Source organism: Delphinapterus leucas, chromosome 21 (assembly GCF_059928025.1).
Source record: "Delphinapterus leucas isolate spDelLeu-1000000601 "Yukka" chromosome 21, BTC_Dleu_Yukka2, whole genome shotgun sequence".
Lineage (NCBI taxonomy): Eukaryota > Metazoa > Chordata > Mammalia > Artiodactyla > Monodontidae > Delphinapterus > Delphinapterus leucas.
In genome coordinates, this window is record NC_143149.1 from 30,158,170 (window position 1) to 30,175,598 (window position 17,429).

At 46.1% G+C, this 17,429-nt stretch overlaps 1 protein-coding gene across 7 annotated transcripts in view; it reads left to right on the forward strand.

Annotated features, from left to right (window-relative positions):
* Nucleotides 1–17,387, forward strand: part of PLEKHA2 (pleckstrin homology domain containing A2) — a 56,986-nt gene extending 39,599 nt beyond the window's left edge. For 5 of the 7 annotated variants that reach the window (XM_022571259.3, XM_022571260.3, XM_022571261.3 and 2 more), the window contains exons 7-12: nucleotides 198–344; nucleotides 679–747; nucleotides 1,102–1,172; nucleotides 5,156–5,219; nucleotides 12,962–13,039; nucleotides 13,474–17,387. In XM_022571259.3, the coding sequence (XP_022426967.1) occupies nucleotides 198–344; nucleotides 679–747; nucleotides 1,102–1,172; nucleotides 5,156–5,219; nucleotides 12,962–13,039; nucleotides 13,474–13,836 (792 nt within the window). In that variant the 3' untranslated portion in view covers nucleotides 13,837–17,387. Of the gene's footprint in view, nucleotides 1–197; nucleotides 345–678; nucleotides 748–1,101; nucleotides 1,173–5,155; nucleotides 5,220–8,209; nucleotides 8,790–11,106; nucleotides 11,186–12,961; nucleotides 13,040–13,473 lie in introns of those variants that run through there. The other 2 variants (XM_022571263.2, XM_022571262.2) reach the window with 2 other exon arrangements.
* The last annotated feature ends 42 nt before the right edge of the window (nucleotides 17,388–17,429 follow it).

Genomic DNA, 17,429 nt, shown 5'->3' on the forward strand with positions numbered 1-17,429 from the left:
CTACCTGTTTTACAGTTGGTAGTGTATATAAGGGCATGCCACTCTCTCACTTCGTCCCGGCTTACCCATCTGGTTTATTTCTCACTTGACTGCCGTCGTGGCCCAAGAGGAAGAGATGATTGGCCGGAGAGGGTGGGGTCAGGGGTGTGGCTGCGTCAGGACGGGGAGGCGCTAATCCTGCAGCTGTTTCCTTGTAGAACGGTGGGGATGGGCAGGAAGGGAGTGAGCCCGGCTCCCACGCCATCCTTCGAAGGTCTCAGAGTTACATCCCCACGACAGGCTGCCGTGTCCCCACCGGGCCCCCCCTCATTAAGAGCGGCTATTGTGTGAAGCAAGGGAATGTGGTGAGTGTCCATGCGGGGGCTGGGAGAGGTTCTGGGGACCCCGGGAGCCAGTGGGTGTGGGCGAGGCAGAGGGGAGGGCAGTTTGCAAGGAGGAGCGTGGAGCCAGTCACGCCCAAACCGCCCAAACCAGGGAGAGGCTGGGGTGGGGAGAGCTCCCGCCCTGCAGCTCGAGGTGATCCGAGGAGTCGCCCCATGAGAAGAAGTCCTTGCCCCTGACCCCCAACGTGGGAGCCTGGCTTCGGTGGGGTGGGGTCCCCAGGAGCTTAGAACCCGAACGCACCCCCGGGAATGCTGGGAACTCTTCTAACATCCTGCTCTTTACCCTTTATTTCAGCGCAAGAGCTGGAAACGGCGCTTCTTTGCGCTGGACGACTTTACCATCTGCTACTTCAAGTGTGAGCAGGTTTGTAGTCACTCTGGGGCCCACCTGAGAGGCCGTGGAGGGCAGAGGCACAGGAGTCACACCCACGTGTGTGTGTCCGAGCAGAGATGTGGGCACACAGACTCCGGGGGTGCTTGTGTCTAACCTCCGTCCTTCTGGTGTGCGCATCTTCACGGTGATGTAAAGTGGCCTTAACTCCCTGCCTTCGTGGTCAGGGCCACAGAGCATCTTCTTAGATTTCTTTCCTCTCTTGATTATTTTGAGACCGTGTCTTGTTTGCCACCTGGTTTCAGCCAGTCGTCTCCGATGATGATGGCTGCCTGGTCTGGACGTCGGGCTGACAGCCTCATGCACTCTCTCTCTGTTTCCCCCCAGGACCGAGAACCACTGCGTACCATATTCCTCAAGGATGTTCTCAAGACCCACGAGTGTTTGGTCAAGTCTGGGTAATTGTCTCTGCTTATTCTTCTCTGGTCAGAACTCCGTGTGCCCTCTTAACTCTTCTTTATTTTTTTAACATCTTTATTGGAGTATAATTGCTTTGCAATGGTGTGTTAGTTTCTGCTGTATAACAAAGTGAATCAGCCATACGTATACATATATCCCCATATCCCCTCCCTCTTGCGTCTCCCTCCCACCCTCCCTATCCCACCCCTCTAGGTGGTCACAAAGCACCGAGCTGATCTCCCTGTGCTATGCGGCTGCTTCCCACTAGCTATCTCTTTTACGGTAGTATATGTAAGTCCATGTCACTCTCTCACTTCGTCTCAGCCTTAACTCTTCTGTTACTCCCCTTCTGAGGTTCTATACCAGAACCTTCTTCCAAGAGCAGGAAGATGTTGTCTCCTTGACATCTGTGGCTGACTCTCCACATCCAAGCTGCCGCAGCTGTGAAATGGCGCTGGGCAAACCTATCCTCTTCCCATCCCCTTACTCTCACTCCTGAAATGAGCCTATGTGATACTTTTCTGATGGAGAAAAAGAAAGGATATAGAACAAAGGAGAGGTGCTTCTCAGGTGTCAGCTGCTCATCTCACCGGAGGACTGGGCTCAGAGGTGGAGGGGGACTGTGCCCTTAGTCACTTGCTTTTCAGTGCATCTGCTCAGACCCCTGTTTATGCCATGCCTCTGCCCTGAACTTGTTACGCCTTTCTCCTCTCCTCATTTTGACAAAGTCCCTGAGGTCTTCTTAATATGGGGATGATTCACAGCAATGCTCTCGGGCAGGACGAGGAAGTATTTTTAATGTGTTCCTCTTTCCACTAGGAAATGGTCACCTTTCCAGTGCCACAGAGCGTAGGACGAGTTTGGGACCTGGGGCCTCATTGAGCGCTCTCCCATATCCAACACCCATACAGGTGCCCCTGGAACCAAACTTTAGAGACCCAAGGGCATCCGGGCATCAGCAGTCCTCATCTGGCCCTCAGTCTGCAGTCTGTAGGGGCACTATATGGAATCTCCGTCCCACGGACTGTGCATGCAGAGCCTGCATCCCCAGGGAAGCTGTTAGCAGCAGACTGACTGTTCTCACATGAAAGCATGGGAGGGTCTTGCATGAAAACGAGGCGTTTCGTGGCCCAAGGAAGCAGGGACTGCTGTGAGCCTTGCAAACGGCAGTTGCAGAGCATGGAAGATGAGGGAAGTTCCCACCGACAGATTATCATTCGTGAAAGGTGCTACAGGTGGAAGTTGCAGAAGTGTGGCTCCAGAGGTGACAGTGGGTGGAGGAGAGATGAGGCTTGTTCCTGACCCTGGAGGCCCGAGCAGGTTGATGGGTGTATTGGGGCAGCTTAGGAAACCCAGATAATGTTCGTCCCTAAGAGCGCTTTGCACTTTGCCTGAGCCAGAGTCAGACTGAACTCCGAGGAAAAGAATTGAGGGAGTTGAAGATCCTCGGGGAAGGAAGTTGCCGAGGCCCTGCAGGTTCCAGGCCTGTGAGACTGGGGTCTCCCAAACCCAGTCACGGGGGTTAGGGCATCTGAGTAGTCAGTTAACGTTTTGTTGAATTGAGTTGAATTGAAAGGCCACATGTAGCCTGAGAAGTAGATATGAAAAGGGTGGGGATTTCCTCCCTGTTTGCTTTTACCTCCCCTGTAGTAGATTACATGATTGTGCTGCATGTGTATGAATAGTTTAAAAGGTTAAACCATCTTATCCAGAAAGAAGAGCCATCTCCACTCAGATACGCAGAAAGTAATTATAATAGCTAATGAAATGCATTTCAGATGACCACTCTGTGACATTCATTGTACCAGGTGCCTCATATAACTTATGAGATGCCTTATATAACTTATAACTGATCTTTGTGGTAAGAAGCTTGGTAGAGGAGGACTTCTGATTTCCATTTTACAGTTGGGGTAGAAAGGCTCACAAAGTTTTAAAAATATTCCTAAAATACCTTTTCCCAGTGGAGTCAGGATTGGGCCCCAGGTCTGTCTGACCCCTGATTGCTGTCCCCGCCCATGTGGGGCTTTAGTCTCATGCTCCTCCTTTGCCCAGGTGCCCATGTCACTGGCAGTGCACCTGCCATTTCCTTCCAAGTCCTGATTCCTAAAGCCAGCCCTGCCTGTGATCAGTCCTTTCTTTCTTTTTCTTTCTTTCTTTCTTTTTTTTTTTTTTTTAATTTTTTGACCACACCACATGGCATGTAGGATCTTAGTTCCTCAACCAGGAATCAAACCCGGGCCCCCCTGCAGTGGAAGTGCAGAGGCTTAACCACTGGACCACCGGGGAAGTCCCCCTGTGATTAGTCCTTTCTTGGAATTATTCTAACTCTTGGCATATAACACGCAGTCTAACATCTGACTCTAAATTTTGCTTTTTTATGTTCTTTCATGGGGAAGGAATTAGATCTTTTACTCCTTATATGTTCCCCACAGTGACTGGATACACAGAGCAGGCATTTCACCCTGTAAATAATTTCGGCTGATTGGAGGTTTGTGGCTGAGCATCAGCTACCTCTCGCCTTCTTCCTTGCGGAAGTAGGGTCCCTCTTCCAAACCTCACACCCAATTTGAAGCATCTTCAAGTGGTCTACTCTCTCCTTCCCTTTTTCCTCTTGAGCATCCAGTCCCCTTTTGAGAGCAGGGATTTAGTGAAGCTGATGCAGTTGCTCTGTGGGTGGAGAAAGGCTTTGGAAATAAGAGATTCAGGTCCCTTAGGAGAGGCACTTGGTAGTGGAGTAACTAAGAGCATAGACTCTGGAGTTGGACCCAGTTTCAAATCCTGGCTCTGCCGGTTCCTTACTCCGGTGCCATGGACAAGCCATGGAACCTCTCTGAGCCTGGGTTTCCCCATCCATAAAGCAGGGAAAGTCTTACTGCCTCGTTGGATTGTTGGGAAGACTGGATGATATAACACATTAAAAAACACAAAGAAGGGCTTCCCTGGTGGCGCAGTGGTTGAGAGTCCACCTGCCGATGCAGGGGACGCGGGTTCGTGCCCCGGTCCGGGAAGATCCCACATGCCGCGGAGCGGCTAGGCCCGTGAGACATGGCCGCTGAGCCTGCGTGTCCGGAGCCTGTGCTCCGCAACGGGAGAGGCCACAACAGTGAGAGGCCCGCGTACCGCAAAAAAAACCAAACAAACAAATAACACAACAGATTGGTGGTTGTCAGAGGCGAAGGGTGGGGGAGTGGCCGAAATGGGTGAAGGGGATCGAAAGATACAAACCTCCAGTTATCAAATCAGTAAGTCCTGGGGATGCAATGTGCAGCACGGTGACTGTGGTTGATAGCACTGTATTCTATATTTGAAAGTTGCTAAGAGAGTAGATCTTAAAAGCTATAATCTCATCACGAGAAAAAAAATTTGAGTGTTACGTACGAGACAGTGATCATTTGCAGTGCATACAAATATCAAATCATGTTGTACACCTGAAATGAATATACTGTTTTTTATCTTACAAATATACTGTTATATGTCCATCTCTTAATAATATATATGTATATAAAATATATATTTAATGGAGCATAATGGACATAGAACAGTGTGTGCTTGTGTATATATATAAAACCAATAAAATTTTCATCTACCTGACCCTCAAATAAAAACACTTGAAACAGTACTTCTCACCAAGCACTTTTTATCAGCACCTCTGAGCCACTAAAGAAACACACAGTCGTAGACGGTGTGGGGTGTGGTGCATGTGAGGCAAGAGGCTTTGGAGGCCAAGGAGCTTTGTCCTGTTAGAGCTGGTGGTGGTGTGTATTGGGGAGGGGGATCCATGGGGATTGTTAAAGCACTTGAGACCCTCCAGGAAGTGAAGCTAGAGGAAACTCTGTAATGCCTTCTGAGGCAGGGCAGCAAGAGGAATGGCCTGTGAACCCCCTTTTTAGGGTAGGGGGCACGGGTACCTGCCTCAGGGTGAATCAAGTCCTCAACGGGTGACCAGCATGCCTGGTAACTTTCTATCTCTTTCTCTGTCTAGCGACCTGCTGATGAGGGACAACCTGTTTGAAATAATAACCAGCTCCAGGACCTTCTACGTGCAGGTAAAAAGCTCGCTGCCAGAAGACGCTGACGTTCCTTCTCTGTGGGTGGTGTACTTGTAGGCCTGCCTTTCCCTTTGCTTTCTCTTTTATTTTGTTCGAAGCTTCTAGGTGGTAAATTTAGCCCCCGATAGTCAGTCCGACTCCCATTTTATTCTAAACAGGATGTTTGCCAAAAGCTTCCCAACCGTAAAATAATAAGAACGGGTTGAGCCGCTACACTGGGGAATGTGAGTTTGTACCAGCTGCTCGTAGCTGCTGGGCGCCAGCTCAGCAGAGAAAAGGAGAACTGGTCAGTGGTTTCACTTCTCCCTTGGAGGGTATTTATAAGCCCCGTCTATGTGTGGACAGCACTGTGTGCGGAAGGACAAAAGCACAGAGGGCCCTGTGCGGGCACCAGGTGCACAGCCAGCTGCACAGAGAAAGCGATTGTTTGGACTCTGACGGTTCAGCTCTCAGAAGCATCTCCCCTCCACCCACAGCCTTGGAGTTCTCCCAACTCCTTCTCAAATCACAGGAGCTAGAAAGGCAGATTTCTAGCCTCTAGCATGGCCTAGACTTTCAAGGCCAGGCCCTCGCTGCAGCCTGCCTAGCCGTCCACAGAGCGTGCCTTGATTCCTGCAGCCTCACGGCGATGGTGCCCGTCTAGCGCCAAGACTGCCATGGAGTGTGTTGGTTGAAATGTGGGGCTCCCCGACCAAAGCTTCTCAGGGTTCCCCGCGCACTCCCCACTCAACACCCTCCCTTTCGTGAGGTCGACCCTCACCCATTTCGTGAGCAGCAGGTCCCTCTGAACGGGTCCCCCTTCCTGAGCCCAGCAGACATGCTAGCAGCCTGAGGCATCTGTGTGTTCCATTCATTTAGACAAGCATCTGGTAAGAGCTGTGGAAAAGTGCTGCTGGGGCCCTAGAGCAGCCTCCACGGCCATTCAGGGACATGTTTGAGCTGTCGGTGCACCAAAAGAGCTTCCAGTTCTTGGACTAGACAGATGGGGCGTTGCCTCATCCTGGGGACCCCGCATTCAACAGAGGGGATCCTGAACCTGAGAGGGAGATAGGTAAATAGGCAGCTAGAACAGTGTGCTGAGGTGGGGAGGGCGTGTTGGAGAGATGAACACAGGGGAGCTTTTGGGGCAGCGAAACTGTCCCGTGTGATACTGCAGTGGCAGATGTGTGACATCGAATTTCACAGCACAGAGCATAAACCTTTAATATATGCAAATCTAAAAAATCATTTAGGAGGTCAGGTGATCCTAGCATGGCATGCAGAATATGACCAAAGAACCTAAATGTGTTACAAGTATGAAACAACCTCACTCATGGGAGTGGGGGAATAAAACAACAAAAAACAAAACAAGAAAACAGTGTGAGAAGGGCTACCCTTAGAGTGAGTAGTGGTTGCCATGGGAACTCCCAAGAAGGGTACCTCCCCCAGTCTCAGGGAGTCAAGGGAGGTTTCCTGAAGGAAGATACGCCGAAGCCAAACCCTTGGCGGAAGAGTGGCCCAGGCAGAGGGAACAGCAAACAGCAGGGGTTAAAAAAGCTTGGAGATGAAAGGGGCACAGGTGCTGGGAAGCTGATATGGAGGGCCTGTGGCCTGTGGGCCTTGTTCAGGAGCTTGTATTTTATCCTGGGAGTTAGGGTCCTTGGAGGTTAAGCTAGGGGAGTGACCCAATCAGATCTGCCTCCTAAAAATCCCACTTGGGCAAGTGACCTAAGAGCCTTGTTTTCCTCATCTGTAAAGTGGAGATGAGAGCCCTCGGTCCTGGTCCTGTTGATGGGATGCTGGCGGTGAATGTCCTGTCCGGTGCAATGTAGGGGACAGGTAAGAAAAGGGTTAGACAGGAGCCAGGGAGGGCAGCTGGAAGGCTGTTGTAATGGTTTCAGTGAGAGATAAAGGTAGCCTGAACTTGGATGGATGGAGAAAAGTGGAAACATTTGAAGCTATTGATAAGTCCTTTCCAGGACTTGAGAGTTGATTAGATGTGGGGTAAAGGGAGCGATTATGCTGGGGTTAAGAGTCTAGAACAGAGCCTTGGACTGGAGGTAGTGATTTGGGAAACATGAACGTCAACCAAAAAAAAAAAAAAAGTTCAGAAGACACTGCATCATTGGCACGAGTGTCTGCACATTGACCAGGACCTTATCATCATTTCTGTCCTACTTTGCCATCTGCTCCCACATTTCTAGGATAAAAGAACACTCACATCCCCCTGAATAAATAAATGAGCAAATGGACAAATCTGTGTATAGCACCAAAACTCAGAATAGAAGGTTGGAGAAGAGTAGAGATTAAAACTCTTTAAGAATATGTATTTACTCATTTAAAAACAACAACTATAAACTCGTTTATGTTAACACAAGTAACATTTAATGAAAAATAACGCTTTCTAAAACAAAGAAGCAACAGGAGTAGCATTTTTAAAATATATTTTTGCAAATCGCTTTAATGGCTGGTTTATTAGAAGACAGCAGGATTCTCATATCTGCTTCTGCACTCAGTCTGTGGCCATATGTTGTTTTGATGGAAGAGTATGAAGAAAATCTGGCCCCGCAGAGACATGTATTTGGAATAAAGGGATATTTTAATAGCTCTTTCAGATAATTGTGGATCTTCTTTGATTCTATACCGAAACTTGACAAATTGTAGTTTCTTAATGTTTAGGTGCTGTGTGGAATCAGAAGCTGGTATCAATAAACTTTCATACTCTTACATTAAAATCCATTGGTCAGTTTTGCATTCTGAATGGATCATATGTGGCAGGGCTGTATCTAAAGGTGGGATTGGTTCTTGGGGAGAGGTAGGGGTTATTAGCTTGTTGGAAAGGGAGGGCTGCAGAGGTTGGGAATAAGATTAAGAAGGAGATGCCTAAAGCTTTTGGACAGCTGCAATGGAAGTAACCAGAGGTACATATGGGAAGCCTTTTATTGATGGCCCATTAGAACTCAGTGCTTGAAACCACTGAAAATGTTATGATACCGGTCTCATTCCAGATAATCAAAGTTCATCGGACTGCAATAAAACCACAGACTGCAGTGACGCATTTAATACCCTTTGTTCCTCTCACCTCAAAAACTGCCCTCAAGGACAGAAACCCTACTTTTCCTTTTGAACCAAGCACCAGAAACATGTACACACTTAAGCAGACCAGGAAGAGAGGAAGGTATAAGCTTGGCACTTCCCTTCTTGTTCTTGTTGAGTTTCAAGGCTTTTTTTCTAGTCTCTTAGTAATTCACCACAGGGTGGGTGGATTTCAGCTCCGTGTTTTACTGGCTCATGGAGCTACCTTTGTAATGTGGTTTTAAGATATTTTTGAGTTTTTGATGAAAGCTAAGCACAGGCTTTCCATAAAAGATAGATATACACATACACTGTAATTTTTGCATATAATTTTTGAGGTTTCACTTAATTTCTGTTGCCAGTGGAGTCCAGTTCTTAAAACTACTAATAGAGATTTAAACTGTGATCTCAGTAATGTAATATCCTATTTCTTCTCGTGTGGGATCAGTATCTGCTTTTCTCTTTGAATAGTATATATATATATATTTTTTTTAATAAATTTATTTATTTTTGGCCGCGTTTGGTGTTCATTTCTGTGCACGGGCTTTCTCTAGTTGCGGCGAGCAGGGGCCACTTCATTGCGGTGCGCGGGCTTCTCATTGTGGTGTCTTCTCTTGTTGCGGAACACGGTCTCTAGGCGTGCAGGCTTCAGTAGTTGTGGCACGTGGGCTCAGTAGTTGTGGCTCGAGGGCTCTGGAGAGCAGGCTTAGTAGCTGTGGTGCAGGGGCTTAGTTGCTCCACTGCATGTGAGATCTTCCCAGACCAGGGCTCGAACCCGTGTCCCTTGCATTGGCAGGTGGATTCTTAACCACTGCGCCACCAGGGAAGCCCCTTGAATAATGTTTTAAACATTAGTGAACATTAAAATAATGTTTACTACTGTTTATTATCCTCATGGCTGGGTTCACTACCTGGGTTATCTGACAGAAAAATGTCCTTAAACGGAATTAGAGGATTAGGGAAGAAATGTAATTAGCAAACAATTTCCGTCTCAAATACTAAATGTTTTAAGAAAGAGATTTAATTGTTTTTCCCATCATATTAGCAAAGATTTTTTAAAAATTGTCATGTTTAAAACAACAAAAAAATAAAAAATAAAAGGGAATTCCCTGTCAGTCCAGTGGTTAGGACTCCACGCTTTCACTGCTGTGGGCCCAGGTTCCCTCCCTGGTTGGGGAACGAAGATCCTGCAAGCTCGCCTTGTGGCCAAAAAATAAAAAAAAGTTTTTTAACTGTAATATTTAATTCTAACAAGGATGCATGTAATATACATACATACATATATATGTTTAAATGAAATCTATATTATTGACTAGAAATCACTCTGGCCATATATAAGAAGAGCCTTAAAAGCATGGATACTCTGGGACTTTCCCGGCAGTCCAGTGGTTAAGACTGCACTTCCACTGCAGGGGGCGTGGGTTCGATTCCCGGAACTAAGATCCCACATGCCATGTGGTGTGGGCCCCCCCCCCAGAATAAAAGCATGCGTACTCTTAAGCAACTTCCCTGGGAGCTGAAGAATCTTAAGTATGAAAAAAGCTTTATACACAAAGATGTGAATAGCAGTATTGTTTATATTAGAGAATTGGAAATGATCTGAACGAATTCTAGAGGATCTGGATTCTTGTGTGTGAGTTTCCAGCAGTTAAGTCAGGTGGTTCCCAGTGTCCTCTGATTCAGGATTCCTTGCTAAGTGGAGCTGGGGTGAGCACACCTAGGTTGGTTGAGTGATTGCTCCTAGAGAAGGAGTGAGTGTTTGTTGACTGTCTCAAACGACAGTCAGATAGGTGGTCTGTGGCTTGTGGGTGGGGCGTTTTTTGCTATGGTGATAAAAGGGCTAAAAGTAGCTTAAAAAGCCCTGGAAACTGACTATTGGACTGTCATCATGGGGGTCTTGCAATCTGTTTAATGAAAACATTCCATCTCCTGTGTGATGCGGGAGACCTTTGTCTCTCCCTTAGCTCCCATCCCCATCTTTCCCTCTGTCTTCTCACATTTCCCCACCAAATCAACTTCTGTTCCCCTAGAAGGAAAATCTGTAAGAAATGCTATTCTGCTGATGGACAATTTAATTGCCACCATCTCATTCCAATTCAAAATAGCCTTTCTTCTCCCCCAAATATGTTATCTTATTATTATTTTTTTTACAGAACTTCCCTTTAATTATCTTTTGCTCATATTATTTTAATTTACTTAACAATGACAATAATTTACATGCAGATGCTCTTTCCATATAACGCCCCCAGAGTTGCAGCTTGCTGTCTTCTATATTACTTTTTGTTTCCAGGGTCATCTCTATAATGTAATTGACTAGTGAAGTAATTAAGAATTTGAATATGACTTTCTACATAAATTAAGAAGCATACTGGGGCTTCCCTGGTGGTGCAGTGGTTGAGGGTCCGCCTGCCAATGCAGGGGACGCGGGTTCGTGCCCCAGTCCGGGAGGATCCCGCATACCGCGGAGTGGCTGGGCCTGTGGGCCATGGCCGCTGAGCCTGCGCATCCGGAGCCTGTGCTCCGCAGCGGGAGAGGCCGCAACAGTGAGAGGCCCGTGTACCGCAAAAAAAAAAAAAAAAGCATGCTGTAATATTATTCTGCTTACAGTTGAAAACTTTTTTAATTAGCAAAGTATTCTTTTGAAACTGAGATTGGAAAATGCAATGTATAATTGGTCACTTTATCCAGAGAAAAGCAATATAACTAAGGTGAATTGAGATATAATACAGTTTTACTTTAAATTTCCTAACTGTAGAAATAGACATTAGCATTTATGGATAATGTTATTTATAATAGAAATAATTATTAATATCTTTTCAAACAACCCAAGGAATCTGAGAGACTTCAAGAAATATAGACATGTGTACAGAAATCCTTAAGAAGGCTGAAAAGAATACAATAGAAAACAGGTAGGCAGTGAAGACCTGGTCACCCTCCCGTCTGTAAACCATTTTATGGGGCTGATAAACAAGCATATTAAGAAAAAGTATGTTATCTTACTTGATCCCAACAATTTGATCCTTTAGGTAAGAATTATCCACAGTTTGAGTATGAAGAAAATGGAATTAAAAAGTTGTAGGGAGAAGGCAGCAAACATATTTATAATATTGGAATTTAAGGCTTCATCTGTGTCCCTCATATAATAATAACAACAACAACAATAATGACTAATATGAAGCCCTTTCTGTGTATTAGGCTCTTTCAAACTGCCTTACCTAAATGAGTTCATTTAATTTTTCCCAATAGTTCTACTTGTGGAACAGGTTAGCTAGCCCTGCTATCAGTAAAATACCTTCTGGAAGAATCTTGGAGACCGTGTCCCGGTTATCTTTTTAGACTAGGGATGGATTTCTCTTTCTGGGAAACCACCAGGTTGTCAGGTAACTGGGAAGAGAAAAGTCCAGGGAAGAGAGAGGGCAGGTGAGTTTGCAGCTATGGTGCGTGAGAGGGGTCTTCTCCAGGGGCACCGTTGCTGCCTCTCTTTGGCCCAGCGTGCCAGGGTGTGAAACTGTTCCCCTTGTAAGTGTCCTGCACACACCTAACCAGGGAGGGTTGGTTTGGGGACAGGATGGGGTAAGCATGCAAATTTGAGGGTTTTAAAAAGACTGGTCATGTATTACCTTGATATAATGCAAAGGGAAAGAATCATTCTAGGGATGGGGAGAGTGAGGGGTATATGTGGAGAATTTTGCAGGCCAGCGTGTGTGGTGTTTGCATTCATGTATGCACGGGCATGCAGATGCACGCTGGTAATTTTGGGTGGCTCTATCAGGGGAAGGTGCAGGGCGACAGAGAGAGGTTAACTAATAAAACGTTTCTGGAGGTCAAGGCTTCATTCAGTCTTGGTCCCATCTGTGTGCCTGGTACCTGATGTCACGTGTCACCCTGAGTAAGGCCTCAGTAAATGTTTGCCAGGTTCACTTGGATTCAGCTCCTGTAAAGCTGGAAAGCACTGAGAATTCCCAGGGCTCTACCTACTGTGGCTTGGCTTCTGATTTTCCTCTTTCTTCACAGAGCCGCTGCTGCCCCCTTCTGGGGTTGCTCGGTATTTCTGAGGGAAGAACTTTTTAAGGCCTCGCCTGTGCCCTTCCCTACTTGTTGGTGAGCTTGGTGCTGCAAGTCTAGCAACTCTTGAGGCCTGGATGGGACCCAGGACAGACCCAGATCCCTTGTGCTTTGAGAGAAGCCCTATTCCTGGAGAAACCACCTGTCTGGGAGGATTTGGTTTTAATGGGACTGGAGCTCAAAGTGGGATCATTTGTTGGGATAGCTGGGGTAGAAGGATGACTGCACTGGGTGTCAGGAGAACTGGAATCTAGACCAGCCCTAAACGTTGGGCTCTGGCTTTCTGGGCTTCATTTTCCTTTTCTGTAAAACAGGGGGTGAGGCCAGGCCGATTGTGTTCCAGAGGGGGGTGAGGGACTTCAGTAGGGATGGGCCTCTAAGCTCTCCCTCTGTCACAACCTCTGCCCCACTTTGAGCCCTTTTATTTATGGGGTGACAAATATAATTTTTCTGGGGAAAAGAATGTCCTCAGAAGTCTGAAAGCCACTGGTCTGGATGGTCTCTGAGATCCCTTCCAGCTCTAATGGTGTGATTTTACGAACTTAGAATTGAGTCACAGGCGTGAAAGCTGAAATCACAGTGCCAGACGTGTCTCTGTAAGTGTGGTGGGTGTTTTGCAGGCAGACAGTCCAGAAGACATGCACAGCTGGATTAAGGAGATCGGGGCAGCTGTCCAGGCCCTCAAGTGCCACCCCAGAGTAAGTCACTTCCTTCCTGTTCACAGTCACTGTCAACCTCGTGAGTTGTCCCGAGTGGGTGGGTTTTATTTGGTGATGTAGGGAAGCAGCCCGGTGCCCAGATGCAGCTGAAGCCCCGGGCTGTCTTGCTTGTTTTTCTCTTTTGACTGGTTTGGGTACAGATTTTTATTTTTTGTTTTTTTCAGTAGTTGGAGGAAGTGAGGTAGGGTTGGATAGAGAACCAGAGCTTCCGATGTGTCCTGCACATCTCCCTGCCAGGCAGACCTTGACACTTCTGGGGTGAATGCTGCTGGCCATATTTAATTTCTGTAGACGCGTGTCTCTGGGCCTGTGAGGGTGGTGATCCTGGAGGGGGTCCTCTTCCTGGGACCTTGGGATAAACATTGTCAGGAAAACTCTTACTTTCCTCTTTTTCCCGCCTTTTATTTTTGTAGGAAATGTCCTTTTCTCGATCCATTTCTTTGACCCGCTCTGGAAGCTCCAGCCTCTCAGGGGGGCCCAACTCTGTCTTGTGCAGAGGGCGGCCACCTCTGGAGGAGAGAAGGGCCCTCTGCAAAGCTCCCTCCGTGGCTTCCTCCTGGCAGCCCTGGACACCTGTCCCCCAGGCTGGGGAAAAGCTGCTGCCCACTGAAGAGACTCCTGAGGACTCTTTTTTCATGCCTCGACTTGGGGAGAGCAGTACTTCTGGGGTGCTGCCCAGCTCCCGGATAAGGCACAGATCGGAGCCCCAGCACCCCAAGGAGAAGCCATTTGTGTTCAACCTCGATGATGAAAACATACGGACCTCTGATGTGTGATGAGGCGCAGTGCCCAGGAGGGAAGGGGAGGACTCAGATGTCCAAGGGGCCGTGACTCAGTTTCTCCACCTGCTGGAGGACAGTCGGAGGCCTTCCTGGCACTCACATCCTTGTGGAGCTCTCTTGGGGGAGGGGAGCATCCAGCTGTTTTTGTTTTTTTTTTTTAAATCAATGCAGTGTTTTTAATTCGGGAAAGTCACCAGGTTAGACCTGTAGGCTTGCTCAGTGGAGAGCAGGGTGCCTCTTACCTTGACTCTTCCATGGTCCACCTGGTGAGTGGAGGTTGGAAGTCCAATTTCATCCCTAACCAAGTTTTTGTTCCTTGTCCTTGTCTTATTAGTTTCTTCCCTTTGTTTTCAGGCTGGGTGCAGAACCTTGAGGCCAGTCATCTGGTTTTATCCTATTGCTGTTCATTGGCTGAAGTTTGACTGTGAAGTAGGAGGGTGGGAACTCACCCAACTGAAACTGGGGGAACCAGTGGGGGACACCCAGGCTCCAGCTTGGCCGGGATACATTCTGAGGGGAGGTGTTAAAATCTGGGCGCTGGTCGGGGGGGGGGGCCCTGAATGTCGACCAGGGCAGATTCCCCCAACCTCCAGGGGACCTCCATAGGGGAAGAAATAGGGACCTCTTGTAAGGAATGGGAGAATGCACTCCCAACCCCAGTGCATCAGCCAGTTTCGGGAATTACTCTGTTCTCTTTGAGATGTTCTTTCACCCCAAATACTGTCGCTGTGAGAGACAGACCTGCCCACCCTGTTGCTGTGTCAGGCCCTTAGGATGGGTTTATCAGTGTTCGGTGCTGAGAACAGAACAGACATTGCCCTTGATATGGCATTACTTGGAATGTGTGGAGGGTTGATGAGTGTATGATAATTCACTTGTGTGATACATCACATCTGTATTTTAGAGTTTGAGAGTTGCTTTAAAGCAGGTGCTGGGAAGAGATGGAGTTGAGTTCATCCAGCTAAAAATTTTTGATCCATGTTTTCCAGACAGAAGAAAAGGTCTCTTTTCGCAAAGACAGATGATCTTGGGTTCTTGCCTCTCAGCTCTTCTTTCATGGGCCGATAGTAGTCTGATTTTAAGTGCTGTATATTGTATACCTTGGCAGATTTGCTTTCTTTCTGTTCTTTGTGTTGCCCTTTGGGTGATGCCTCGTGTCTGTACTTGCATGATGAAATCTTGTCGTCTGACGAGGTTCTACGTTCATAACAGTGAGGAGATAACAAAGATAATCTTGAGAGATATTTATATCTTTAATAAAATAGAAACTGTGCAGAGAAACATTGATTTACAGCCTATGCATTGCTGGTTAGAGATTTCCCAGGTAGAAGAGCATAGATTGTATTTCCCATCCCGTATTTTAGGATGTACCTTCTTCCATTTGACAAGAGATCCTATTTCCAGGGTCCCTGGGAGAAATTATCTGTCCAGCTTATGTGGTGAACTGCTACCAAGGTTCCCTAAAGGGAGGGAGCTTAACTCAGTTCTATCTAGAACTCTGTATCAGCTAGATCAGTTAATTTTGTCTTTAAATTAAGAATTAACGAGTAGAGGAGGAGACTGTGATCAGAAAATCCTTAGTGGCTTGAGGGAAATCTTCTGTTTGTTTCGGGCAGTGTAGTGTCCTTGAAGTCTGTGTCAGGTTGAGAACTTTTCTTGACCGTACTTCTTTGGAGATAACTTTCACTTAAATTGTTTGCCCTAGTGGTCCTGGTATAAAAAAGGAAATCTGCTCTAGATTTCTCTCTCTCTCTTTTTTTCCCCTCTTTTCTGCAGCCTCCTGTATACTTTTGTCCTTAGAAATCCCTGGTTTGGAGGTTATTTATTTATGAGTGATCAAGGTGACAACATACTTCAAGTAGCCTGGTTTCAAGAAGGCATTACGAATTCTTAAAGCTCTTTGTCTCAGGTTTCATCTTCAGATTTTCCTCAAGAAAATTCTTTGGCTAGGTGAAAGAAAGTGCACAGAGAAATGGAACTAACAAAGATAAATTAGGACCTTCTGAGATCTCTGTAAACATTCCCTGACTCATGGAAAGATGTCATCTGCTGGTGTTTAACTTGTGAAAATCTACCCATTTCTTCCTCTTTTAAATAAACTCTCTGCTCGATTACTACTGCTAAATTAATTGGCCATTATGGTAAGCTGATATGTTTCTTATTCAGTAGGGTTTATTTTGAGAATGTATTAAATTAAACATGCTTATAAATCCAGATTGTATTATCATAATAGAGGGGGAACAAGGATTCTAGTTGGCAGATACTTGGGAATTCCAAGTTAGAGCATTGTTAATGTAGTTCCAACACCAGATAAATATAATTATCTTCAATGAAGCTTAGAGGCATTCTCATTGCCAAATCTTATTTCAGAATTCCTTTCGTGCTCATATTTCTTAGCTTCTGGTTAATTTCACATCACACCTTTTAATGTCACTACACATGTGAGCCAAAGATGGTGCATATACGACCAAAGCATTTGGTTTCAAATGTGAAAAATGGAACCAAATGGAAAAAACAAGGAGGGGATGCAATATCGATTAGTAGTTAAGTGCAGAGGCTCTGGAATAAATCTGTTTGTTTCGTTTTTTAAAAAACAGGAACCAAAAAAGGTACTGCATTTTTTTGTGTGTGTGGAATAAAAACGTTCTCTGAGTTGTGCTGTTTTCATAAGACTTTTGACATGGTCTTGACCCACTGTGTGTAACAGCTTCAGGTGTCTCCCCATAGGTGAACTATTATTGTCCACTGTTCTTGAAAGTTAAGGAATTGCTTGCTCAGGGTCAGCTGATGGCTGGTGAACGTAGTCTGGCCTTTTGCATTCTGTGAGATGACAGTCGTACTAAGGTGTCCATCAGGTAAAGCGATCTCAGGTGAAAATTGCAGAGTTACACATCTGTTTCTGAATAGAATGCTGAGCTCCCATGAGAAAGAGTCCAACTTCATAGTTCACTTGAAGCAGAAGGTGGTTTGTTGTTTTATTTTTTTCCCCCTGAATGTAACTGTGCTCTGATATGGTCTGAAAGGATCCAATAAATAAGTGGCAGATTCAGTAGTTGAACAGTGGGATTTGATATGTTTGTTTTCACTGTTAACCAGATAAATAGACATAAGGAAGTAGCAGAGTTTTGGAAACTGAGTTTCCCAAATCAGCTTTGTTTATAAAGTTTGAACATGTCAGAAACGGACAGTTTATTACATCTTTTCTACCAATGTCACTTTTTTTCCTTAGTCCCTTTTTCTCTCTGTTACTGCCTGCAGTAGTGAATTACAGTCACTCATGCTCGGTAGAGTTTCAATAAAGAGATTATTTGGCCCAAAAACATACTGTTTGACCCCTTCCCCCGCTGCTCCCCAAGGTGTAGCATGATTCTGTGTTTTGAACCAGTATGTTTCAGCTGTGAAATGCACTTGTAGGCTGAGCTGAGTGCATGGAAACTCTTACGCTTCTCATTTTAAGCGATCTCCTACTTGGTATGTAGCAAAAAATAATTTTCTAAAACGGTTTTGTCGCTTGTTTTGTAATAAAAACCATGTGAAATACTGAAGTAGGTTGTGTGTTTTCCTAACTCTGCTCGTCTGTCCGTGGG